At 51.0% G+C, this 27,949-nt stretch overlaps 2 protein-coding genes across 2 annotated transcripts in view; both read right to left on the reverse strand.

Annotated features, from left to right (window-relative positions):
* Nucleotides 1-27,949, reverse strand: part of LOC311203103 (scavenger receptor cysteine-rich type 1 protein M130-like) — a gene marked incomplete at both ends in the record, with an annotated part of 255,816 nt that overhangs the window by 77,283 nt on the left and 150,584 nt on the right. The window lies entirely within an intron of this gene.
* LOC311203049 (olfactory receptor 14A16-like) lies at nt 17,226-18,161 on the reverse strand (the record flags this gene model as incomplete). Its single annotated transcript, XM_084277685.1, has 1 exon — nt 17,226-18,161. The coding sequence occupies one exon, from the start codon at nt 18,159-18,161 to the stop codon at nt 17,226-17,228; it is 936 nt and encodes a 311-aa protein (XP_084133811.1).

Here is a 27,949-nt window from a genome sequence, read left to right on the forward strand (position 1 = left end):
GCTGGGGTTCAGCGCTTGGCATTTCTGCTTCATCAGACCAAGCCAGGGTGTCCTCAGCATCAGAGCTGCCTGTGCTTTGTCTGTGTTTTTCCTCATGATCTCCAGTTGTCTGCTCTAACGAGCCCATGGGGAGGCTTGGTCAATAATGGTTCCCACTGGGGTCACTGAATGCTTCAAGACAATTTGAGGATTATTCTTGACTTTGATATCTTGAGAGTTTTCTTCACTCTCCTCTTGGTATCTGAGGTCTGTGGACTCAGAAGAAAACACACCATGGGGCTCATTAACAACCAGAAAGCCCTTACATGCATGTCTTTCCACGTAATTTTCTTTAAATTCAATAGAAATTGCATAACTAATTGGAGAGGTTTTATTTGAGTGATGAAAATTTCAAAGGAGTATCACAATGGAGGATTTTTTCATAGGAAAAATGTTTCTGTCACATCTCAGATCATGGAAGAAAGTTCAGCAGCATGTGCAATGGGGGCTGGTCCTGAGGTCACCTAAAGAGATCTGGACAGGCAGGAAAAGCAGTCTCTGCAGATCCAACCCTGCATGGAGAACCTTCCTCTTCCCCAAACCCAGAAGTTCCCTCACTGGCCTCCTGGGACTCCCAACACTTTTCCTGGCATCATCTGTGCTCACAGGCAGGGACAGATTTCTCTGACAACAAACAGCAGTTCAACATGACACAGTTTAATACCCATGAAATCTCTCTCCTCAGCTGCTGCTACGGCCAAGCAGCGTGTGCAGGGGCTCAGCTTTCAGAGGAGATTCTCTCCCAGAACAGTTTGAATCAGATACATAGAAAGGTCACATATCAACACACTGACCTTCTGACAGAACAGTTCATTTGACTTCTGAAAGATGGGACATTTTATAAGTCTCTGAAGCTCAAAACATAAACTAAAGAGCTGAGAAGCATCTGAATAACCAAAGACCATGTGGAGGTGCAAGCCCATGAGCAAAATGAAACACATTCCACCAGAAAGACTGCTGAAAATCTGTCCTTAGTCATGGCCATATCATCAGGAGAGGTGGAAACACCTGCATGATGAGGGAGATGAAAGAGACACACTGACAGTAATGCAGGTACAGTGGAAGGTGAATATTTTTTCTTCTGCATTGAGTACCAATCCTGCAATTCTCATTTTGTCCTGGTGGGAAATCATTGCCATTCCAGACAAGTAGTTCAGTGATACAGCTGCTAAAATATATGCTTATAATCTTTTTATAACTTTAAGAAAATAAAAAATCAGACAAAACTAGGCCTTTGCAGGTAGACATAATGCAAAGAGAGCACAGTCTCTGTGTCACACAAGACCAGGAGATACTTCATTATGAATGGGATGAGCAAGCATTATTTTTTTATAGCTTACACAACCAAGAAAGAAAACTAAACCAAAACAACCAAAAAAACCAACAACCAAAAAAACCCTACTACATAGGAAATGGTCATAGTGTGAGTTACGTGGTTGGTAACGTGAGCAGTTTACAGTTGCATAAAAATAACAGTCATAAGTTTCCACACAGCATCCTTGAGCTCCTGGTTCCTCATGCTGTAGATGAGGGGGTTCACTGCTGGTGGAAACACCGAGTAAAGGAATGCCACTAGCAGGTCCAGAAATACGGAGGAGATGGAAGGGGGCTTCAGGTAGGAAACCATGGCAGTGCTGACAAACAGGGAGACCACGGCCAGGTGAGGGAGGCAGGTGGAAAAGGCTTTGTGCCGTCCCTGCTGCGAGGGGATCCTCAGCACAGCCCTGAAGATCTGCACATAGGACAACACAATGAACACAAAACACCCAAAACCTAAACAGACATTGAACACAATGAGTCCAGTTTCCCTGAGGTAGGCATCTGAGCAGGAGAGCTTGAGGATCTGGGGGAGTTCACAGAAGAACTGGTCAACAGCATTGCCATGGCAGAGGGGAAGGGAAAATGTATTGGCTGTGTGAAACACAGCATTGAGAAACCCACTGGCCCAGGCAGCTGCTGCCATGTGGACACAAGCTCTGCTGCCCAGGAGGGTCCCGTAGTGCAGGGGGTGGCAGATGGCAACGTAGCGGTCATAGGCCATGACAGTGAGAAGACAGAACTCTGTTGTCATCAAAAACACAAAGAAAAGGAGTTGAGCCACACATCCTGTGTAGGAAATGGCCCTGGTGTCCCACAAGGAATTGACCATGGATTTGGGAACAGCGGTAGAGATGCTGCCAAGGTCAGTAACAGAGAGGTTGAGGAGGAAGAAGTACATGGGGGTGTGGAGGCGGTGGTCATGGGCTATGGTGATGATGATGAGACCATTGCCCAGGAGAGCAGCCAGGTAGATGCCCAGGAAGAGGCAGAAGTTCAGGAGCTGCAGCTCCCGTGTGTCTGCAAAGGGCAGGAGGAGGAACTGGCTGATGGAGCTGCTGCTGTTGGACATCTGCTTCCATCAAGTGTGGAGACCTATCCAAGGAGGAAAAGGCAGTGAGAAAACAGGTAAATGGTTTTTGAGGAAAACCTCTACCAATTCACATTGCCTCTCTGGATTCAGGAAGACTTTTGTCAGGCCCCTTTTGGCAGGTTTGTTTTGTGCTGGGTTGAGGGTGCCACTGCTGGGAGGAAGATCAGCTGTGGGCTCTCAAGAACTCAGTCCTGCCTGACAGCAGTCAGTAAATCAAAGGATGATGTGATCTCACACTAAATCCCCTGTGGATAGGAATGAGCTTCTCAGCACTGTCACTCCAGTTTCACCTGAGGGCAGAGCAGAGCTTTGGAGCTTTGGTTTTCTCCTGACTGCAATTGAGGAGTGTTTCTTCTGTCAGGACTCCCTGACATTGCTGCTGCAGTGCCAGTGAAACCTTCCCTTGAGTGCAGAATGGGTAGAGCTACTCTGTCTATCAGCTCTGGTCTCAGCTGCCCTGTGCTGGACGCTCTGTGATCACACCCTGCTTTTGACTGTAGTACATCAGGGTCTGTTCTGCCATGGATGTCAGGGAGGTACCAAATCCCCACTGCCAGGCCATTTCTGGGAGCAGCTCCTTCTCCCTCCCTGACAATGTCTCTGCTGCCTGTAGCTGTACCTGGAGCTGCTTCTCTTTGTCCATGTCACCTCCTGCTCTGTGCTCACAGACCTCATCCAACCTGCTCTGTGCTCAGCTCTGCTCTGCAGACCCCTCCTGGCATCAGGGCACTGCCCCAGGGAACCTCTGTGTGTGCAGGGCTCAGGAGATGCTCTGACAAGTCCTAATGACCAATGAGTTTGCACTGCCTTCTGCAGTGAGCTCAGCTCACACTTGCCACCCAGAGCACGAGCAGAAAATTCAAAGCAAAGTCTCTTTACCTGGAGTGGAAAATGCATCCTTGGTGTTCTTGAAAAGTCCCGGGAAGTTTCCAGGGATCAGCTGGAACTGGGAGCAAACTTGGCCTACGCAGCTCACTTTGACATCAGTAAGACCTTACACTGTCCTTCCATGGGTCAAACTCTCCACCCACAGCTTCACACCTCTGCAGCCAAACCCAGGAGAAGACAGCTGTCCTGCCCTGTCCCTCTGATGGGGCAGAAGGGCATCCCTTCCAGGCAGCACTTTCTGGTCCTAGAGAGAACCTGTCCTCCTGACAGACCCCACACACTGCCCCATGTCCCAGCTTGAGGAGATCCCTCCAGGAACAGAACCTGCATTGCCCTGCACCCACAGACATACCAGGGAGAGGCTGTGGAGATTTCTCCTCCAGTGAGCTCTCAGCATCCATCAGCTCTCTCAGCCTCACAGGTCTCCCCTAAGTGCCTACAGGCAGTGTCCCCAGCCCTGTGTGCTTGGCAGAGGAGGTGCTCCTGGGCAGAGCTGCCTCTTGTCATTGCTGCTGGGTTGCAGTGAGCTCCCTCCATCCCAGGAGCCTGGCCCAGCTCAGCAGTCTTGTAGACTCACTCCTGGTGCCTCAGGCCTCCTGGGGATCACTCTATGATCTCATCTCTCAATTTTCATTCTTTGGCTGGGGAGAAATCCTTGTGTCCTGCAGAGTCCTTTCTCCTGATCAAACCAGAGCGGGACAGGACAATCACCTTTCCTTGTCTCCCCATGAGACAGGACACCCAGGGACAGGCAGGGGACTCTCTCCTCCTGTGAAAGGAAGGGAGTCATATGGGCATTTGGGCATTTATCAGTGTTTCACAAGAACAAAATTAGGAAAAAGAAATCTACGAAGCTCTGTTCTGCAGTTTGGGGATATGGGAACCAGCATCCAGGAAACATCCAAAAAAGACAGACCTTCTGCTGCAAGGACAAACTGACACCTGAAGAACTCCCATCAGAGCCCCATTTAGCCAGTGGCACCCTCAGACAGCAGGAAATGCACCTCCCAAAAAGGACCTCCCCAATGTCTATTAGAACAGGGAGAGGAAGTCCTTGGGTCTCCAATGAGAACGTTTTGCTCAGGGAAGAGTGACCCAAGTTCTCACTGCCTTGTTCTCCTTGCAGAGGGCTCCATGCAAAGAGGCAGAGAGTGTCCAACAGCAGCTTCATTCCCCACTTCCTCCTGCTGCCCTTTGCAGACACACGGGAGCTGCAGCTGGTTTCTCAGTGCTGTGCTGCACACGGCCAGTACATGTTCCCTCCCCCTCTGCAAGGGCAATGCTGGTGACCAGTTCTTCTCTGCAGTCCCCCAGATCCTCAGCCTCACATGCTCAGATGCCTACCCCAGGGAGATTGGTCTTCTTGCATCTAGTACCTGTTTAGTTTTGGGGTGTTTTTTTGGCTGCCTATGGAGCTTTAAGTCTAGGAACATTTTTGGCCCTCACACCTTGTTCTTGGGATCTGTAGCTGGACCTTTAGCATTTTTGAAGATGGATACTGGTAGAGCCTGAAAAAGAGGTCAGGCACTGTTAGAACCATTCCCTTGGCAAGGAAAGCCCGAGTCCCAAGGGTACTGGGGCTGCTAAATGGCTACTGGGGAGGTTTCAGGCCAGGAACATCGTCACCACTCAAAGCTTTTGTTTCAGCTGTACCTGGACATTGAGCAGTTTCTACGGTGGATGCTGGTACAACCTGAAAATGACATCAGGAGCTTTTAGGATCATTCCCTTGGGTAGGAATAACAGAATCAGAGAATCCCAGAACTTTGTGAGCTTGAAGGGACCTAGAAAGATCATCTAGACAAACCCCTGTGGCCAGAGCAGGACCACATTGGGTGAATCACACAGGAACGTATCCCGGCAGTCTTTGAATGTCTCTAGAGATGGAGACTCCACAACCTCTCTGGACAGTCTGTCCCAGGGCTCTGTCACCATCACAGTGAAAAAGTTTCTCCTTACATTCACATGGAACTTCTTCTGCTCCAGGTTGCATCCATTGTCCCTTGTCCTATCGCTGGCCATCACTGAGAAGGGCCTGGCTCCATCCCCCCAACTCTCACCATTTACATGTTTAGAAACATTAGTAAGGTCACCCCTCAGTCTCCTCTTCTCCAAGCTCAAGTGGCCCAGCTCCCTCAGCCTTTCCTCATAAGGAACAATCTTGGTGTCCCTGCCCTGGACTCTTTTAAGGAGTTTTATGTCCTTCTTAACCTACTAACCACACCCCTTCTAACACACCCCAGGATGCCATTGACCTTCTTAGCCAGGAGGGACATTGCTGTCTCATGGTCATCCTGATGTCCCCCAGGACACCAGGTCTCTCTCCCCTATGCTGCTCTCCCAACAGGCCAGTCCCCAACCTACACTGGTACATGGGGTTGTTCTTCCCCAGATGCCAGACCCTACACTTGCCCTTGTTCAATCTCATTAAACTTCGCCCTGCCCAGCTCTCCAGCCTTCAGGGCAGCACAACCCTCTGGTGTGTCAGCCACCCCTCCCAGTTCTGTGTGCTCAGAAAACTTGCTGACTGGACACTCCATTCCCTCATCCCACTCATCAATAAATATAGTGAATATCAGAGGTCCCAGGAGTGACCCCTGAGGGACTCCGCTAGATACAGGCCTGCAGCCAGACTCTATCCCATTGACCCAAACTCGCTGGCTTCTTCCCTTCACCCAGCTCTCAATCCACCTCACTGCTCGATTTTCCAGACCCCATTTCCTCAGCCTAGCCACGAGGATGCTGTGGGAGACTGGTCAAATGCTTTACCTGAGGCCAAGGTAGACCACATCTACTGCCCTACTATCATCTATCCACCTAGTTATATCCTCATAAAAGGCTAGTAGATTAGTCAAGCATGACTTTCTCTTGGTAAAACCATGTTGACTGCTCCTAACAACCCTCTTCTCTTTATGTGCCTAGAGACAGCACCAAGGATACATCTTTCCATCACCTTTCCAGGGATGGAAGTGAGTCTGTATTTACCCGGGTTCTTCTTCTTGCCCTTTTTAAAGACTGGAGTGAGATTTGCTTTCCTCCAGTCTTCCGGATGTCCTGGTCCTCAAGGTTATTGGGGCAACTCGTAGGCTTCCTGCAGAGGTTTCAGGCCAGGATCAGCCTTTTGGCTTTCGTACCTTCTTTTTGAACTATAGTTGTTCGTTTACCGTTTTGAAGGTGGAGGCTGGTAGAGCCCTAAACTGGCATCAGGCAATTTTAGGACTGTTCCCTTGGTAAGAAAAGCCTGCTGCTAATGGGCTACCTAGGCAGTTTAAAGGCCAGGAGCCTCTTTAAGCCCTTGCACCTTTTGTTTTGGAGCTATTGCTGTAGGTTGAGCATGTTCCAACGAGGACGCTGTTAAAAGCAAAAATAACCTCAGGCAATGTTAGGACCGTTCTCGTGGCTCAGTGTGCCCGGAGATTCAAGGTTACTGGTGCTGTTAGTAGTCTACAAGGGGAAGTTTCAGGCCAGGAACATCTTTCAGCCCTCACACCTTTTGCTTGAGACGTATTACTGGACATTAAGCAGTTTTGAAGCTGGAGGCTGGTAGAGCCAGAAAATGCCTCCAGGAACAATTAAGAAATTTCCCTTTGCATTGAAAACCCCGATCTACAAGGTTACTGGGGCTACTAGTTAGCTACCTTGGCAGATTTACGGCCTGGAATGTGTTTTATCCCTTCAAAAATATTTTGGGGAGCTATTGCTGGACGCTTCACATGTTCTGGTAGAGCCTGAAAATGATGCCAGGCAATATTAGGACCCTTCCTGAGGCTAGGGTTGCCTTGAGCCCAAGGGTACTGGATCCACTTGTGGGCTACCCAGGGGGGTTTCAGGCCAGGAACAGCTCTTAGCTCTTGCACCTTTTGTTTGGAAGCTATTGGTGGATGTTTAGCATTTTTGAAGGTGGACACTGGTGGAGCTGCCAAATGGTGTCAGGCATTGTTTAGGACCATTTCATGGCAAGGAAAGCTCTGATCCCCAAGGTTACTGAAGCTGCTCGTAGTCTTCCGTGGGAGGTATCAGGCCAGGAAAATCTTTCCACCCTTGCACCTTTTGTCTGGAAGCTATTGACTGATATTATGAAGTTTCAACTTTGGAGGCTGAGAGAGCCTGAAAGTGATGTCATCATGTTAGGACCATTCCCTTGGACAGGAAAGCCCTGAGTTCCGACAGTCCTGGAGCTGCACACGGGACATTACAAACCCATGCAGAGCTACAGGCTGGGAGAGCTCTCAGGCAAAGAAGGACCTGGGGGTGTTGGGTGACTGCAGGCTGAATATGAGCCTGCAGTGTGCCCGGGCAGCCAGGAAGGCCAATGACATCCTGGCTTGTATCAGAAAATAGCGTGACCAGTAGGTCTGGGGAGGGGATTGTGCCCCTGTACTGGGCATTGGTGAGGCTGCACCTCGAGTGCTGTGTCCAGTTCTGGGCTCCTCACTATCATAAGGACATTGAGGTCCTTGAGTGAGTCCAGAGAAGGGCAACTAGGCTGGGGAAGGGGCTGGAGGGCAAATCCTATGAGGAGCAGCTGAGAGACATGGGGATGTTCAGTCTGGAGAAAAGGAGGCTGAGGGGAGACCTAATCACTGCCTATAATTACCTGACAGGAGGGTGTAGAGAGGTGGGCAATGGTCTCTTCAGCCAGGTGACAGAACAAGGGGAAATGGCACAAAGCTGTGCCAGGGCGGGTTCCAATTAGATGTTAAGAAAAAATTTTTACAGAAAGTTTTCAGGGCCTGGAACAGGCTGCCCAGGGAGGGGTTGAGTCACCTTCTCTGGGTGTGATTAAAAAAAAGGGTAGATCAGTTACTTAGGGACAGGAATGGATGGACACTATGATCTTAAAGGTCTTTTCCAACCTTGTGGTTTTGTGATTCTATATAGAAAACTGGTGATGCACCATGCAGGTTCTCACAGAACTGCACAGCTCAGACTGCACAGCTCAGAGCTGTCCTGAGGGTGGAGAGTGCCAAAAACTGTGTGTCCTGGATCTCTACAATCCTCCCCCAACAACCCTCTGTTGAGCATGACACAATTGAATGGAATACCGCTTTGATGAGTTTGGGCCACCTGTCCTGGCTGTGTCTCCTCCCAGCTCCTTATGTGCCCCCCACCTTCTCGTTAGCAGAGCAGTATGAACAACTGAAAAGTCTCTGACTGCTTGGCAACAACTAAACCATCTGGGTGTTACCAGCACTGCTCCCATCCTAACTCCAAAACATGGCATTCCACCAGATACTAGAAGGAAATTAACTCTACCCTACTTAATGGACACTTAATGGACGCGGGGAAGGCTGTGGATTTGTCCACCTGGACTTCAGGAAAGCCTTTGACATGGTGTCTCACAGCATTCTGCCTGAGAAACTGGCTGTCACTGGCCTGGACAGGTGGACCCTCAGCTGGGTTAAAAACTGGCTGGATGGCCGGGCCCAAAGGATGGTGGTGAAGGGAGCCAAATCCAGCTGGAGGCCGGTCATGAGTGGCATCCTGGGTCCAGTTCTGTTAAACATTTTTATCATAGAATCATAGAATCAAGGAATGGCATGGGCTGGAAGGGACCCCAAGGATCATAGAGCTCCAACCCCCTGCCACAGGCAGGGATACCAACCTCAGGCCTGGATCTACACAAGGTTGACCAGGGCCCCATCCCACCTGGCCTTGAACACTTCCAGGGACAGGGCATCTACAATTTCTCTGGGCAGCCTGTTCCAGCACCTCACCACTCTTTCTGTAAAAAACTCCCCCCTAATATCTAATCTAAACCTTCCTTCCTTTAGTTTTAATCCATTCCCCCTTGTCCTGCCGTTGTCTACCCTTTTAAAAAGTTGAATCCCCTCCTGTTTCTCTGTTCCCTTCAGGGACTGGAAGGCTGCAATGAGGTCCCCCCACAGCCTTCTCTTCTCCAGGCTGAACCAGCCCAGCTCCCTCAGCCTCTCTTTGTAGGGCAGGTGCTCCAGCCCTCTGATCATTTTTGTGGCTCCTCTGACCCCTCTCCAACAGTTCCACATCTTTCTTGTATTGGGGGCCCCAGATCTGGACACAGAAGTCCAGATGGGAACTCACAAGGACAGAGCAGAGAGGGACAATCAGCTCCCTGTCCCTGCTGCCACCCCTTTCCTGATGGAGCCCAGGATACCATTGGCCTTACGAGCTGCAAGAGCCACTGCTGGCTCGTGGTAAGTTTCTCATCCACCAGAACCCCAAGGTCCTTCTCAGCAGGGCTACTCTCATGGGGCTCCTATCCCAGTCTGTATCTATGTCTGGGATTCCTCTGGCCCAAGTGCAACACCTGACACTTGGCAGTGTTGAACCTCATCAGGTTCCCCCGGGCCCATCTTTCCAGCCTGTCAAGATCCCTCTGGATGGCTCCTTTCCTTCTGGGGTGTTGACCACACCACTCAGCTTGATGTCATCCACAAACTTGCTGAAGGTGCACTCAATTCCATCACCCATGTCACTGATAAAGATGTTAAAGAGCACCGGTCCCAAGACAGACCCCTGGGGGACACCGCTTGTCACCGGCCTCCACCTGGACATAGACCCATTGACCACCACCCTTTGGCTACGGTCTGTTAACCAGTTTCTTATCCAGTGGACGGTCCACCCATCAAATCCACTTCTCTCCAAGTTAGAGATAAGGATGTGGTGGGGGACTGTGTCAAAGGCCTTGCACAATTCCAAGTAGATGACATCGGTTCCTTCCCTTTATCCCCCGATGCTGTCACTCCATCAGAGAAGGTCACCAGATTGGTGAGGCACGACCTTCCCTTGGTGAAGCCGTGCTGGCTGTCCTGGATCACACGCTCATCCCTCATGTGCTCCAACATGTCATCTAGGAGGATCTGTTCCATGATCTTCCCAGGCACAGAGGTGAGGCTCACCGGCCTGTAATTCCCTGGGTCTGCCTTGTTCCCATGTTAGCCATGTGAGAGATGATTTAGTGTGATCCTGAAGATCTGCAGCTCCATGCATACTGGGCATAGACTGGGCAGAGAGGGCACTTCAAAGACCCAAAAGGGTACCAGTGGGCTTTTGGAATAGCTGCCTCAGAGACAGAAGAAACTGAACAAGTTTCTCTTCTGCCTGGGCTGTCAGAAGACCCTGCTGTTGTGGGGCTGCTAAAGGTTGAAGAACAGCGAGTACCAGTTGCTACCATGATGGTGCACAGGCAACAATACCACACCCAACAGAGACTCCCTGATTCCCATTCAGAAACTGATCATCAACTGGAGAGTCAGGGAGTGACTGGTAGAACCCGCTCACCCTTCAACAGTGCAATCTGGCCAGAGCAGAATGAGGTCACGCTGCCTCTGAGTGCTGCAGTGCCAGACCTGCTGGAACTCCAGTGTGAACTGGAGTCAAAAGCAGCCAAGTGCTACACTACAACTGACATTGCAAATGTGGTTTTCTCGACTCCTTTGGCAGCAGAACACAGGCCACAGTTTGCTTTCAGTTTGAAGAGAATCCAGTACACCTGGGATCGACTGCCCCAGGGCTGGAAACACAGCCCCACCATCTGCCATGGACTGATCCAGTCTGCATTAGAGCTGGATGAAGCCCCAGAGCACCTCCAGTATATTGATGATGTCATGGCATGGGACAACACAGAAGAGGAATATTTTGAGAAAGGGAAGAAAATGATCTAAATTCTGCTACAAGCTGGTTTTGCCATCAAGCAGAGTAAGGGTAAGGGACCTGCTTAAGGCATCCACTTTTTAGGAATAAAATAGCAGGATGGGTGTCATAAGATCCCAATGGATGTTATCATTATAATAATAGATATGTCTCCATCCAACCTCAAAAAGGAGACACAAGCTTTCCTAGGCACTGTGGGGTTCTGGAGAATGCATATCCCAAACCACAGTCTCATTGTCAGCCCTCTCTGCTGTGTAACCTGGTAAGAGATCGATTTCTAATGAGCAGTGAGAAGACTTTGAAGAGATCAAACAGGAGATAGTCCATGCAGTAGCCCTTGGGCCCGTCCAGACTGGGCCAGATGTAAACAATGTGTTCTACAGGTCAGCCTGGGAGAATGACCCTACCTGGAGACTCTGGTAGAAAGCACCAGGGGAGGCTCAAGGTCAGTCTCTGGGGTTTTGGAGTCGGGGCTACAGAGGATCCAGACACTCTAACAAAAAAGGAAATGCTGGCAGCACAGGAAGGGGTTTGAGCCACTTAAGAAGTGATTGGGACTGAAGCCCAGCTCCTCCTGGCACCCCGACTGCCTGTGCTGGGCTGGATGTTCAAAGGGAAGGCCCCTTCTACACACCATGCCACTCATGCTACGTGGAGCAAGTGGGTCACACTTATCCCACAGTGGGCTGGAATAGGAAACCCCAATCACCCAGGAACCCTGGGAGTGATCACAGACTGGCCAGAAGGCAAAGATCACTGTAGAGTGAACTGCCAGAAAATGAGAATAAATATGCCCTTTTCACCGATGTGTCCTGTGGCAATATTGGTAAACATCAGAGGTGGAAGGCTGCTGTATAGAGTCCTACACAACAAGTTGCAGAAGCTGCCTATGGAGAAGGCAAATCCAGCCAGTTTGCAGAGGTGAAAGCCATCCAGCTGGATTTAGACATTGCCAAAGGAGAAAAAAAGCCAAATATTACATATTTCTATATACTATTTCCTGGATGGTGGTCCATGGCAGATGGTCTAAATAATAAATCATGTTATGAACCCTCCCAGTCCTCTGAAAACATAAGACCTGGGCTTGATGTAGATGATGTAGAAACAGGGGTGGATAATGTCCTGGTTCTAGCTAGGCCAGAACTCACCTCCCTAAGCAGCCAGCACAGCTGAGCTGAGTTCACCTGGGCTGTTTTCCACACCCCCTGGCATCACTTCCCCATCCAAGGGGCTGGTTGGGGAGGGGTGGTCATGGCATGGTGCAGCACTCTGTTATTGTTGGGTTTGTAAGGTACTCTCTGTGCTATCACTGGGTGTGAGTGCAATTGGGGCTGTTATTGTTCCCCTTTTATGGTGCTTTTGTCAGTAAACTGTCCTTATCCCAACCCACAGAGGCTCTGTCTGTTTCTCCTCTGGGAGTGAGCGAGCAGCATGTGGTGCTCAGCCATTGCTTGGGGCTGAAACACCACAGTTTCCAAGCCACAAGCAGTGAGCTTCTGTAGGAGAATGTGGTGGGAATCTGTGTCCAAGGCCTTGCTAAAGTCAAGGTAGACAACATCCAGAGCCCTTCCCTTGTCCAAGAAGCAGGTCACCCTGTCATAGAGGGAGATTCAGTGGGTCAAACAGGACCTGCCCTTATGAACCCAAGCTGACTGGGCCTGAGCACTTGGGGGTTCTTCATGAACTGGATAATGCTGCTCAGGATGATCTGCTCCATCAGCTTCTCTGGGACTGAAGTCAAACCATCAGGCCTCTAATGTCCCTGATCATTCTTCTGTCCTTCTTATATAGGGGGTTACGTTGACTGATCCAGTCAGCCAGGACTGATGGAAAGTGGCTTGGTGAAACCCCCTTGCCAGCACTTTCAGCACCCTTGGCTGCATCCCATTCAGCCCCACAGATCTCTGCACATCTCTGTGGTGCAGCAGGACCATCTCCTCCTGGATTGAGGTGGGCTCATTCTGCTCCCTGTCCCTGTCTCCTAGCTCAGGGAATTGGATTCTCTCTGTACAACTGCTCCTATTACTAAAGACAGTGGCAAAGATTTCATTAAGCACCTCAGCCTTGGCCTCATGTCTCAACAATGTTTCCTCCTGAATCTGAGAGGGGATGGAGGGTCTCCCTGCTCTTTCTTTGATTTAAATGGAGGACAGATGAATTTCTAGCTGGGCTTTGGATCAAGAATGAGGAGAAACTCTCATCCTGTTGTTCTTCCCTCAGCATTACACACCCCACACTGCCCCAGGAAGAGCCTGAGCAATGCCTGAGGGACAGGACCTGTCTTCCCTGGGGCTGGGGGTCAGGGCTTGGCCTTTCTGCTTCATCAAACCAACCCAGGGCTTGCTCAGCATCTCAGCTGCTTGTACATTGCCTTTGCCTACCAGCCAACATGGCCTCCAATTACCTGTGCTAACGAGTCCCTGGGGAGGCTCAGCCAGCAATGGCTCTCAGTGGGACTCATTAATACTTCAGGTACTTTGGCTTCTGCTTTTGACATGGAGTTTGTTGTGTCATCTCCTCTCAGTACCTGAGCTTCAAGGACTCAGCACCAAATGCACCCCAGGGCTCATTAAAAAGAAAAAGCAAGCCCTAATGAGCTATGTCTCTTCATGTAATTATCTTCAAGTCTTCAAGAGATGTACAGACCATTGAAGCTGTTTCAAAGGGAGCTCAGAGTAAAATTGATTTCTTTTTAAGGGTGTAGGTTATTATTTTCACTGTAGAGGAGAGGTGACAACCTCTGACTGAGATTGATCCAGGGTGTCTCCTAAGGAAGTCTGGACTGCTCTGAAAAAGGGTCCCTTGAGGCAGTGGGGACAACCTTGCTGCACATCTCCACAAGCCCACCATGACTCTCACCAGCCAACTGGGACTTGCATCCCTTGTCCTTACATCAGGTCTCTCTCTGCACTCCACAGTGGGGCATTACAGCCCCTCTGTACCAGCTCCCCTGCTTTCCTTAGAGAACTGGCTGCACACAGGCAGCACACAGGGAGTTATTTTCCCAACAACACAAGAAACCTGACAAGATTCACCATTAAATCAAACACTCCTCACTCTGTGCCAAGTGCAATCTGCCACCAGTGAGGTTCACCTGCCACAAAGCTTAACCCTGTGAGAGATGTTCTAGTGAGGAAGGAGACTGTGAAATCACCACAACTCAAGAGCTGGCTAAAGACAGAATGAGTCAGACAACTGCCAGAAAGGCAAGGGTTTAACTCCCTGAAACTCAGAGCAGCAGCTGGATGGTTGGGAGGTGTCTCAGTGGTCCAAGGGGAAGGGAAATCTAGAGAGCAACCACAAGTCCTGGTGTGCAGATCCACTGCTAAGTGGTGATTTCTGTCATGGTCATAGAATCATAGATTCTCCTGAGTTGGAAGGGACCCATAAGGATCATCCAGTCCAACTCCTGGCTCCACACAGGGCCAGCCAAGTCAGAGCATGAGGCTGAGTGCATCATCCAGATGCTTCTTGAACTTGGTCAAGCTCAGGGCTGTGACCCCTCCCCTGGGCAGCCTGTTCCAGGGCCTGACCACCCTCTCAGTAAAGAACCTCTTACTAACATCTACCTTAAACCTCCCCTGTCACAGCTTCATGCTGTTCCCTCAGGTTCTATCACTGGTCACCAAAGACAGATCAGCACCTGTGCCTTTGTTCCCCCTCCTCAGGATGCCACAGACTGCAATGAGGTCTCCCCTCAGCCTCCTTTTTTCTAGACTGAATAAACCAGGGGACTTCAGACTTTCCTCATAAGACTTCCTCTCCAGACTCTTCACCATGCAAATTTACTCAAGACACCCTCCAGTCCAGTTCTCTGGTCATTTATGAAAACATTAAAAAGAATCACAGAATCACAAGGTTGGAAAAGACCTTTAAGATCATCGAGTCCAACTGTTCCCATCCTAAGCTAAACCAGATCCCTGAGTGATTCACCCCCCTCCATGGGCAGCCTGTTCCACACCCTCACAACTTTTTCAGTAGGAGATATCTTCCTAACATCTGATCTGACACTGCCCTGGCACAACTTGAGGCCATTTCCCCTTATCCTATCACCTGTCACCTTGCTGAATAGACGATTTCCCACTGCTCTGCACCCTCCTGTCAGGGCAGTGATAAGGTCTCCCCTCAGCCTCCTCTTCTCCAGGCTGAACACCCCCAGCTCCCTCAGCCGCTCCTCAGAGGATTTGCCCTCCAGCCCCTTCCCCAGCCTGGTTGCCCTTCTCTGGACTCACTCCAGGACCTCCATGTCTTTCTGATAGTGAGGAGCCCAGAACTGCACACAGCAATGAAAGTGCAGCCTCACCAGTGCCCAGTCCAGGGGCACAATTCCCTCCACAGACCTACTGGCCACACTGGTTCTGATACAAGCCAAGATGCCATTGGCCTTCCTGGCTGCCTGTGCACACTGCTGGCTCATATTCAGCCTGCAGTCAACCGACACCCCCAGGTCCTTCTCTGCCTGACAGCTCTCCAGCCAGTCTCCCCCAGCCTGTAGCGCTGCAGGGGGTTGTTCTGTCCCATGTGCAGCACTCTACACTTGTTAAACCTCATCCCATTGGTCTCAGCCCATGGGTCCAGTCTGTTCAGATGCCTCTGAAGATCCTTCCTACCCTCAGGCAGATCAACACTTCCTCCCAGCTCAGTGTCATCTGCAAACTGACTGAGGGAGCATTCAATCCCTTCATCCAGGTCATTGATAAAGATGTTGGACAGAACTGGACCCAGGACTGAGCCCTGGGGGACACCACTCGTGACCGGCCTCAGCTGGATTTGGTTCCATTCACCACCACCCTTTGGGCCCGGCCATCCAGCCAGTTTTGAACCCAGCTGAGGGTCCACCTGTCCAGGCCAGTGGCAGCCAGTTCCTCAGTCATAATGCTGTGAGAAACCGTGTCAAAGGCTTTACTGAAGTCCAGGTAGACACATCCACAGCATTCCCCTCATTTATTAATATTTGAGCTCCCTCAGGTTCATCTCACCACACACACACCATGTCTGTACCTTGTAAACATGGATCTCTGACAGTCCCCTGGTGTCCCTCCATGGAGGGACAAACAACCCCTCTTAGCCGGGGTGGGAGGCCAGTGTGGAAATGATTGTCACTGGCTGGTAAGGACTGCTCTGGGGCAGCTTTTCAGGATGTCCCACACACATGGGCACAGACCAGGTCCTGCTCTACTAGTGCTTCACATCTCCCCCAGGAGGTCTGGCTGTGTGAGGACACTTCTGTCTGCCCCCAGCCTGTACACACACACAGAGCTGAGTTGTACAGGGATTATTTTTATTTCCCTGGCACTTGCCAGACCACACTCACCACTTGCCCATCCCAGCACTCACCACTCCCCTCTCCCAGACAAGCAGAACATCCCAGTCTGTGCAAGACGTGGTTTCCTGCTCTTCTCCCAGGACATCCCACCTCTCCACAGTGCCCTTCCTCAAAACAGGAACATCTGTGTGGGCCTGGCTGGCCATTCTTACACTCCCTACCCATGCTGTCCACTACCCTTGGGTTGGCTGTGCTGCTCTGCAGAGCAAGTGGGCTGTGGGCCTGGGCTCACAGGATGACTCTGCAAGTGACGTGCTGATTGGGCTTGGTGCCAAACCCAGCTCTGGGACATCGCTGCTCCTCACTGCCTCCTACAGAAGCTCTTATGTGGCCATGGAGTGTAGTCAGAAATGTCCTGCCTTCCTGCAGTGCTGTGAGACGTGTTTGGATGCAGCACCAGGTCCACCCTATGGAAGTGCACTTTTGGTAAACCAAATAATTCACCAGGCTCCTGTCCCTGTGCCTGCTGTGTCCCCTGCAGTTGCAGAACTCTCACTTCATGGTTCACACCCAGATTTAGCATTTGATCTCTGGGTCACTTCACCTTGGAAAGGCTCATGCCCACTTGGATCTATTCAGTTCTGGAATCCTGGCACACGCCCTCCCTTCAGAACTCCTGTGCTCTCCTGGAAGCTCCTGATTCCTTCCAGAAAATCACCCCCTGTAATCAGACCTATCACAGCCTATAGAGCCAATGGCAGGTTAGTTGGAGTCCATTCACCATCTACGTGAGTGCTGGCCTCTTACAAGGGATATCCAAGCCACACCTCAGTCCACAGAGAACATGGAACTCTGCTCTCACCCTACTGCCCATGGAAAAACAAGCATAGCAACAGTTTCTTTTGAGTCTGTTCCTTGGGCTTGTTCTTGAGAGAATCTCTGGCAAAAGACTTAATTATGATACGAGTGATATGCAGAAGACAACGGGCACTACATGGGATCTGAAAAGCACCAAGTCAGCAGTTTCCACACAGCATCCTTGAGCTCCTGGTTCCTCATGCTGTAGATGAGGGCATTCACTGCTGGAGGCACCACCGAGTACAAGCAAGCCACCACCAAGTCCAGGGATGGGGAGGAGATGGACGTGGGCTTCAGGTAGGCAATCATGCCTGTGCTGATGAACAGGGAGACCATGGCCAGGTGAGGGAGGCAGGTGGAAAAGGCTTTGTGCCGTCCCTGCTGCGAGGGGATCCTCAGCACAGCCCTGAAGATCTGCACATAGGACACCACAATGAACACAAAACACCCAAAGAATAAACAGGCACTAAGAACAATAAGAGCAGATTCCCTCAGGAGGTCTTCTGGGCTGGAGAGCCTGAGGATCTGTGGAATGTCACAGAAGAACTGGTCCAGTTTATTGCCATGGCAGAGAGGTATAGCGAATGTATTGGCTGTGTGCAGCACAGCATAGAGAAACCCACTGGCCCAGGCAGCTGCTGCCATGTGGACACAAGCTCTGCTGCCCAGGAGGGTCCCGTAGTGCAGGGGGTGGCAGATGGCAACGTAGAGGTCATAGGCCATGACAGTGAGAAGGGAAAACTCTGCTGAAAGCAGAAAGTAAAAGAAAAAGACCTGTGAAGCACAGGCTGTGTAGGAGATGGCCGTGGTTCCCCAGAGGGAATTGACCATGGCTTTAGGGACAGTGGTGGAGATGGATCCCAGGTCGAGGAGGGAGAGGTTGAGGAGGAAGAAGTACATGGGGGTGTGGAGGTGGTGGTCACAGGCTATGGTGATGATGATGAGGCCATTGCCCAGGAGAGCAGCCAGGTAGATGCCCAGGAAGAGGCAGAAGTGCAGGAGCTGCAGCTCCCTCGTGTCTGCAAATGCCAGGAGGAGGAACTCAGTGATGCAGCTGCTGTTGGACATTATCTGGTTCTTTGCATGGGGGCATTGTTCTAAAAAGGAGAAGACAGAGGAAAATTAGGACAGACATTTTTAATCCACATCCCAGCCCAATCCAAATCCCAAGGCATTTCCTCTCTTTGCTCTGTGCTGGCTGAGAGTGCTTTAAGGAGCAGGACCTCTTCCAGTGTGCTGCCACAGAATCAGCTCTGTGCTGTTGCAATGAGTACATGGGAATGAGTGCTTCACATCTCTGATGATCAGAAAGGATTTCATACACAAATAGAAAATTTCAGTTTCCATTGATTGGAAGAGTGGAAGAGAGGCTCAGCACGTCTTTATGAGGACTCCTCATAAAGTGTTTCTTTCTGTCCACCATCACATCACACCAGTACTATTTTTAGAGGTAGAAAACCTCTGAGCAGGTGTGAAGCAGCCAGGCAAAAGGGCTCAGCAAGCTGGGGCTCAATGCAGAGACAGGAGAGTTGCGATGCCCATCAGTCCCATTCCCACCTGCCCTGTGCTTTCCCTTTTTCTTCCTCGTTGATGACTGTGCACATAAAATCACTCTTTAAAGAAAATGTAACTTTACCCTGATGGAAGCAGGGGAATTCTGTTTCAAAGGATACATCTATGAACGCTTTTTCCAGCACAGAGGTGGAGTTGTGATGGAGAGGGCGGGAAACAGCCCCTCTCAGAAAAAAGCAAGGGAACCTGAGAGGAGACTGGGAACCCACAAGACGTGGCTCAGCACTCTTTTAGGCACTACAGGAGGGTGATGCCTTTAAAGGGGGGCAGCATTAAATCCCAGTGGGATGGAAAAAGCAGAAAGGCAGGTCTCTTGAAGATGAGATGTCTTAATTGGACAGCCAGCTTATTGCCCAGCAGACATCCACAGTGCAGGACCAAAAGACAACTGCCTGAATGAATCCTGTCTGAGTCCTGTTAGGAGTTTCCTCTCACTCCTTGACCATGGCTCTGCTGTTTGGAGCTCTGTTTGCCAGGAAGTGTTTCTTCTTCCCCACACCTCCTCCCTGTGCTTGCTGACAGACCCCATCCCACCTTCTGAGTGCTCAGGTCTGCCCTGCAGACACCTTCTGAGCACCACACACTGCCCAGGGGCACCTCTCTGTTGGAGAGTTCAAATAAACCCTGAAGAGACCACAGAGGTGATGATGATGCTGTCTGTAGGCTGAGGTGGGTGATGTGACTCTTGGGTTCTTTGAAAAACCTGCTCATCTCTCACTGTAATGCTCATCATCTCCTGTGCAGATCTGGCAGCTCCATCTACCATTCAATCTGAAAGGAGAAGCACTGACCCCAGAAAGCACCTTTGTCCCAAGTAGCCCCTACCTTGATAGTGCCTGTGAAATGTCCCAGGGGAGGCATTTGGACATCTGGAGCTGTGACCAGCCTGGACACACACAGCACCCCTATCGATAGCAGAAGGACCCTGGTCTGGCCTAGGAGGGAGTTACTCCTTCCACCCACAGCTTCTCCCTACAGCCCCATGGGGAGCTCCCTGGGCAGACTGACTGCTGACCCTGGATGGCAGCAGACCCCCTGCCCCAGCAAACAGCCCCTGGGGTGCAGGGACCCTCCTCTGAAGCAACAGCCCTTGGTACCTCCAGCTACACACTGTGGCTTCACAACTATTCAGAAATTGCCTAAAAACAGCCCCCTCCTTACAGATCCCTTGGGCTGTGCCAGCTTTAGGAGATGCCTCCAGGACTCACACCTGCACTGCCCTGCACCCTGAGCCTTACTGTGTCAGAGGCTGCAAAGCTTCCTCTTCTGTTGAGCTCTCAGTCATCCTCCCAGTCCTGACAGCCTTTAAGGTCTTATTCTGCCTTGCTCATCTCCCTGAGGTACCCTGGGGGTGACCTTCTCCCTGCTGCTCTTTGCAGAAGAGCTGCTCCTTGGCAGAGCTGTCTGCAGAGCAGCCTGCTGCCAAGAGCTCCTTCCATCCCAGGAGCCTGGAGCAGCTCAGCAGCAGAGGATCAGCCCAAGGCATGTTAATGACCCCTCTGGTGGGTTTGAGGCTGAGTCCATGCACTTCAAACCCTGAGGGGAAGCTGATGAAACTTCAGCAGGAATTACAGTCATGCAGACTCCAACGTCTCTTGGAGCAGTAATGGGTACCCTGAGGGCCATCACTGACAGAGCAACACTGGGGCTGGTTAGAGTGGCAGACAGGAGGCCGTGATGACAGGTAGGCAAAGGCAATGTCAAGGTGGCTCTGACACTGGGTAACCCTGCCCCCAGCCCCTGGGAAGGGCTGTCCTGTCCCACCCACACAGCTCAGGGCTCTTCCTCAGATCCAGCCTCAACTACAAAGGTTTCTCTTGGTTCCATTCTTTCCTTCTCGTGCTGCTTCCCAACGTTGAGTAAAACGTCACCACCTCTGACACCACACTTCATCCATCTCCAGATGAGCTGGGTGGCCATGCTTTTGAGGTGCAGATGAGTATGCTGGTAGCCTTGTTCATGATGAGTGTGCACCACTGGTGTGTATGGTCCTTCTCCGAGGTGTTACTGCTCAGCCAGCCAGGTGAAGGCCTGCCTTGAGGAATGAGGTTCTTCTTCCTTCTTCAGCAGGACTGGCCATTTCTCCTTGTGACCTTCCAGAGGTTCGTGTTGGCCAGAATGGAATAGTTTCTCAGGTTGCCCTGGAGTGAATCTCCATTTGGTCAGCTGTTAATGCCTGTTTCAGGTAGTTTCCTCTGATGGTGGTGTCTGTCACCAGACAACAGCATGAGGAGTTTGTAGAATCAGAGGATCATTAAGGTTGGAAAAGACCTTCAAGATATCATCAAGTCCCCTTGTCAGACCTGCCCCAACACAACCAGTAAACCATCTCCCAAAACTCCACATCTACCTGTTTGTTGAACAGCCCCAGGTACCTCGATTCCCCCACCTACCTGGGCAGCCTCTTCAAGGGCTTCACCACTCTTTTTTGGTGAAGACGTTTTTCCTAATACCCAACCTGAACCTCCCCTGGATTAACTTGAGACCACTTCCTCTTGTCCTGTCACTAGCTTTTAGGGAGAAGAGGCCAGTACCCACCTGTTGCCTTTGTTAGGCGCGGCGACCTGGCTCAGGAACGGCACCGGCGCCACACTCTGGCAGCACGGTCCATCAGCTCACAGACACCAACGTGGTGGACGGCAAATGGCGTTTATTAGCGAGGGGCACAGTGTTTTATAGCCTAGGGCTACGATGCCACTTCCATCTGCATACATCGCTGGCTACCTACTATTGGTTACCTGAGGATGGGGGGGGGTCCTACCTTTCCGTACAGCCTGAAATCTTCCGACCGACAGGCCCTATCTACCGACATTTCTCCCCTCCCTGTGCTCACTAAAACTACTCACAGTGCAAAGTGCAAGAGTGACACACAATACTGATATATAAAAAGGTGACAGCTTATAACAGTGTTGGACTACAGTAGTGACAATATATAATAGTGATAATATATAATAGTGATGATAATAGTGATAATATGTTAGTAATAATATATAATAGTGATGTTATAATATTGATAGCTTATAATAGTGATAGCTTATAATGTTAGTAGCATAAGGCACATTGAGTGACTGATAAGTCAGAGGTAGCTTAGACAGTAGGGTATACTAGGGACAACTACAGAACAGTAGGGGTAGTGCTCAGTGGCTACATTCTTAAAGCATTTGTCTGTTTTCTACAAAGAGAATGTTAACCCTCTCTAGACGACTCCTGACGAATGCTGTGAGCTTGTTCAGTGTACAGGGTCCGAAAATCAGTGCTATTATGATCATTACAACTGGTCCCAACAAGGTAGATATTAAGGTGGTTAGCCATGGCGAGTAACTAAACCATGATTCCAGCCATCCTCCTTGGGCCTCTCTTTCCCTTTTTCTCTGAGCTAACCTTTCTCTCAGTTGAGCCATCGAATCCCTGACTAATCCAGTGTGGTCAGCATAAAAGCAGCATTCCTCTTTCAAGGCGGCACAAAGGGCTCCTTGTTGCATGAACAGGAGGTCTAATCTCCGTCTGTTCTGCAAGACAACCTCTGAGAGTGAAGAGACAGATTGTTCTAGATGGGTCATAGATTCCTCGAGTCTTTGCAGATCCTCGTCAATGGCAGTTTGTAGTCGAGCCAGGTCTTGGTGATGGTTCAGCATAGCGGTCGCTCCTGTAGCTGTGCCAGCTATTCCCAGGCCGAGCAGTGTTGCTACTGTCAGTGCTGTCAGTATTTCTCTCTTTTGGATCCTGTTGTCTGTTTCTCCCCAGTAATAGCTCATTTCTTCATCCAAATGACATAGGACCCTGGGAATAACCAAAACTTGTACACACAAGTCAGTTGATGAGTTAAAACGCTTAATGGACACACAGGGGGTCAGACCTGTCTGATGACAGATCCACATCCCAGATGCGGATGGAACTGCCCATTTATGGGTTCTATCGATCGCAACGGTTTTTGCACAGACCGCGCTGTTCCAGCTCGCTAAGGTGGCATTGCCAAAACATATGCCTTGGCCTTTAACCTGGTCCAAAGTGATTCCTCTCCGTGGTGTATCCCACCTGCACTGAGTTGGGTTATCTTTCCATGAGTAGCTAAAAGGAGTGTTGAGGGCAATACCCTCATAGTAAGGGGGATACGCATCATAACACAGCCAACATGCCTTAGTAAGATTGGGGTTGGATTGATTCAGTGATCGGAAAGTAGCATCTAACACACCTAAGAATGATTTGCCAGCCGAAAGGTGAGAGTCTGGGATCGAATTGCCTAAAGGAACCTTTTGTTTAGCTGGTAGGGGACTGGTTGGGGCCGAAGTAGGAACTGGCAAGTTGTCTTTTCCTTGTTGGTTATTGCTTTTGATCCCGACATTGGGACCGATTGCTGAGGTGGTTCTCAGCTCCTGTCTTCTAATAAAAATTAGTCCCCCCCTATTAATGCCACCTTCCCAGTACCTAAAGCCCCAGGTTTTGCCAGTAGTCCATCCCCAGTCATTCTCGTTTGTTACATTTAGCATAAAATATCTACGTAACTCTCCCTCCTTAGGTCTTTTTACACTCGGAGCCCTCCAAGATCTCTCCACTATTAGTTTTCTGTACCTAACGCAATTGTAAGGTCCGAGTTGAATTCTGAGGTACCTGTCTGGTCCTGCTGATGGTGTCCAGTCAGAGGCTATGGTCTCGCATCCCCAAGTAGGACAATAGTATTGACTAGGGGAGTTGCACTGAGGTCTGCCTGGATTAAAGCTGGGACATACATAGTACCTTGCATCCCACAGACAAGGGTCCACTGGGACTGAGCTACAGAGATGCACTTTAAAGCGAGGAGGGCCTGAGGTGGCGATTTTCTGGAGTATTTTCTGATCCTCCCATCTTCCTAACACCCATTCCCACGGTCGATCTTCGTACAAACCAGTAGACGGGACGACAAACCCTAAAAGTAAAACCACCCAGAGACATTGTGGCCCTTTGCCACGGGGGTTTGTCTCGCCATCGTTTGGATTCTGCCAGCGTGGAACCTCCAGGTGCGGACAGGGTGTTTGCTGACTTGTTGTCCTCCTCAGCCACCAGGGTGCACGGGTTACAAAGGCGCCCGATGATCTGGTCCTTTTTGCTTTTGATGGAGAGAATTCGGCTTTTAATTTGATCAATTGTGAGCCGCTCGCCTTGGCTGGTATTCGACTCGGAGCCGGAACTCGACTGACTGGCCACTTCCGGTTTTCCACTCCTTTTTGTTGGGCTCCGACCCCACCCACCAGCTTTGTGGGTGGGTCCTTGTTCCCTCCCACTCTACCTGCCCCTCCTCCTCGGTGGGTTCTGATTGGCTCTCCGCCTGTCGCTCATGTTCCTGTCCCTTCCTTCTCTATCTCTACCACCCTTCCCTTTCACGTCAGCCAGCTCTGGAATTTCCTCCCTGTTCCCACCAAAAGGATTTTTGCCCCGCCCTTCTTCTCCGCTCTCGGCGCCATCTTTGGGCATATAGGGAGGTGGCTCCGAGCAGCTTCCTGAGATTCTGATTTCTTAGCAGCAGCCCTGGCCTCCTCAGCTAGCCCTTCCCAGAAAGATTTCGCTCGCTCCTGCCCCTCTGTAAAAGGTTTTGCCCGATCTGACCCTCCGTAAGTGGATTAGGGTTCGGGTATGGAGGCGGCATATCGCCCTCTCGATCTTTGGGCTCGGCAGGCTTATCACCATCTGGGGGCTGCAAAGTTTGTGTGGCCGCCCCGATGCCCAATTTTGGGGTGACCAACAAACATTCTTTTGCCACCCTCCAAGTGTCCTGCTCTTGTATCGCTTTCCAGAGTGCCTGCACGACCCTCCCCCACGATTTCAGATTTTTCCCACTACCTGAGGACATAGTTTCCTCGGCCAAAGCTTTAGTACACTTCCCCCACACCTCAGGGTTAAGAATATCAACCGGCTGGTCAATGACCCCGATTTTCAAAAGTCTCGCAATGGCGAGAGTAAAATCTTTAACCTCACACTCAATACCCCACTGTGTACGCAATCCCAATATGACCTTCACAAGGGCTTCCATCCTCCTTGCGGGTCCAAGGGCGTCCCCTCCACCGGGCTGGTCCTGCCACTCCGGCCGCCATTCACCTGACGCAGGCGAGTCTCCCGGGTTTACGCCACCAGATGTCGCCGTTCACGGCGTGGCGACCCGGTTCAGGAACGGCACCGGCGCCACACTCTGGCAGCACGGTCCATCAGCTCACAGACACCAATGTGGTGGACGGCGGGGTGCGGGGCTTTATACCCCAGGGGTCTGATGTCACTTCCGTCCGCTTACCTCACCGGCTACCTACTGTTGGTTACCTAAGGAGAGAGGGGGGGGTCCTACCTTTCCGTACAGCCCGAAATCTTCTGACTGCCAGGCCCTATCTACCGACAAATTTAATGAAGGTGAAAAGAAACACAAAGCCATCTGGGTCCCCCACTTAAACAGGCTGCAGAAGGAGCCCTGAGAGGTCTGAGGATGGAGTACTTCGAGCATGTGGAGAGCAGCCTCATGGGTTTGGTAGATGGTTGTGAGGTCACTGGGAACTGAGTATCTCAACAATGTGTCCTTGGACAGTAGGGGAACACGTGCTTGTGAGGTCATACTGACAGATCTGGAGCAGGCTGTGGACAGTGGAGGTTGTTGTGAGGTCACTGATTCCAGAACAGTTGACAGGACAAGAGAAGGCAGATGGTCTGTGTTGTGATGTCAGAGGTTCCCATGGAGCTGATAGGCCAGACAAAGCCCCAAACTTGTGTAGAGAGTATCATTACTCCCTGAATAGTTGATAGGCTGGGAGAAGACCAATAGGCTGTGTGGGTTCTGAGGAAATGTCTCTAGCCTGAGTCTAGGACCAGGCTTATGGACAGGATAGGTCCTTCTGAGGCTACTGGTAGCTGGACGTATGATTGGCCAGGAACTGACAGATATCTTAGGAATGTCCTTGTGATGTCAGTGGTGCCAAAATACCTGACAAGCCAGGAATGGGGACATGTCAGTGGTAGATGCTGTGAGATCACCTTTGCCTGAGTGGTGGACAGGCCAGGAGTGTGCCCCTTACTTGTGTATGACGTTGTGGTTTCATTGGTGCTGGATTAGCTTTGATGCTGAGAGAGGCATATGGCTTGTGTGGGTGTGGTGGTTTAGCCCTGGCTGGAGGCCAGACACCCACCAAAGTCGGTCTATCCCTCCCCTTTTTATTTGGACAGGGGAGAAAATAGATATCAAGAGGCTTAGGAGTCAAGATAAGGACAGGGAGAGATCATCCTGTAATGAACGACCTGGGCAAAACAGACTCAACAGAGGGAAGGGCAGAAAACTCTCCAGTTTATTACACTGCACTGCACACCCAGTGACACCAGAGTTGGATAATGAGAAGCGTGACCAGATCTTAAAACAACGGGACCAGATCTTAAAGCACCTTCCCCCCACCCCTCCCTTCTTGCAGACTTCAGTGTAGTCAGGATTTTGCTCCCTTCTTCCCCCCCATTGTGGCACGGGAGGGGCAGGGACTGGGAGATGGGGCTTCGGTCAGTCCCTTGCAAGTTGGTTTCCTTCTTGGCCAGGGGGGTCATTCCTTCCTCACCCCCTTCCCCTGCTGCACCGTGGGGTCCCACCCAGGGCAGACAGTCCTCCACGACCTTCTCCAACGTGAGTCCTTTCCCACAGGGCTTCAGCTCTTCCCCAGCTGCCCCAGCGTGGGTCACTGCTATGGGTGCAGTCACCAGTCACAGTGTCTCTCAGTCCCAGTCCTCCACGGGGTCACCAGCCTCCCCCCAGCAAAACTGCTCTGGCACAAGTCTCTCCCTCGCTCATCTCTGTGTCTCTATCTCTCTCCATGGGCTGCCAGTGCTGGCAGGGGCTGGCTCCAACGTGGGTCACAGCATCTACTGCCTGTCTCCCCCTGCTCCATCCAGCGTGGGGCCTCTCCACGGGCTGCAGGTGGGGTCTGGGCTTTTTCCCTGGGCTGCGGTGGGACACCCGCTCCACCATGGGTTTCTCCCCAGGCTGCAGGGGCACCTTTCACTCTGGCACATTGGGCATCCTCCCCCCTCTTTCCACCCTTGGTGTCTGCACAGCTCATTCCATCTTCTCACTCCCTTCTCTAGTGGAAAAAGGCAGCTGCTTGCGTTCATGTTTTCCTCAATGTGATTCCCAGAGGCGCTGTGACCATCACTGATGGGCTTGGCCTTGGTCAGCAGTGACTCTGCCCCTGAATCAACCAATGTTTGCTCTGCAGGGCCTGCAGAGAACTTCCAGCTGCTTCTTGCAGGAGCCATCTCTGCAGCCCCCATCCTCTCCCAGCACCCAGCTACGCCAGACTGCAACAATAACTGACCTTTCTATGTATCTGAATAAAACTGACCTGGGAGAGAATCTCCTCTGAAAGCTGACCCCCTGCACACGCTGCTTGGCCGTAGCAGCAGCTGAGGAGAGAGATTTCATGGGTATTAAACTGGATCATGTTGAACTGCTGTTTGTTGTCAGAGAAATCTGTCTGTGCCTGTGAGCACAGATGATGTGAGGAAAAGAGTTGGCAGTCTCAGGAGGGCAGTGAGGGACCTGCTGGGCTTGGGGAAGAGCAAGGTTCTCCATGCAGGGTTGGATCTCAAGGGACTGCTTTTCCTGCCTGTCCAGATCTCCTTAGCAGACCCATGTCCATCCCAGAATGCTGCTGCCACTTTTTCTATTGACTGAGCCATGGCAGAAAATACCTGTGACTGGAGAAAGGTCCTTCATGGGAAACTCCTTTGAAAGCTACAGACCCAACTAAAATCCAAGTAGTTGTAGGAATTTTGAGCTCTTTAATGAAAATGAGTTGAAGAGCTATGCTTGTAAGGGCTTTCAGGATGTTAATGAGCCCCATGGTGTCTTTTCTTCTGAGTCCAGAAACCTCAAGATACCAAGATGAGAGTGAAGAAACCTCTCAAGAAGTTCAAATCAGGAGTAATTCCCAAAGTACCTTGAAGCACTAACAGGCCCCACTGGGAGCCATTCCTGACAAAGCCTCCCCATGGGCTCGTTAGAGCAGACAACTGGAGGCCATGAGGACAAACCCAGGCAAAGCACAGGCAGCTCTGATGCTGAGGACACCCTGGCTTGGTCTGATGAAGCAGAAATGCCAAGTGCTGACCCCCAGCCCCTGGGCAGGGAGATCCTGAGATTGTCAGAGATGAGACCACAGAACGATCCCCATGAGGTCTGAGACACCAGGAGGGAGCCTACAAGAACTGGTCTTCTCCTGCTGAGCTGGGCCAGGCTCCTGGGATGGAGGGAGCTCATGGCAACCCGGCAGCACTGCAGAGAGACAGCTCTG

This window comes from Gallinula chloropus, assembly GCF_964237585.1.
Source record: "Gallinula chloropus genome assembly, chromosome: 35".
In the NCBI taxonomy this organism is placed as follows: Eukaryota; Metazoa; Chordata; class Aves; order Gruiformes; family Rallidae; genus Gallinula; species Gallinula chloropus.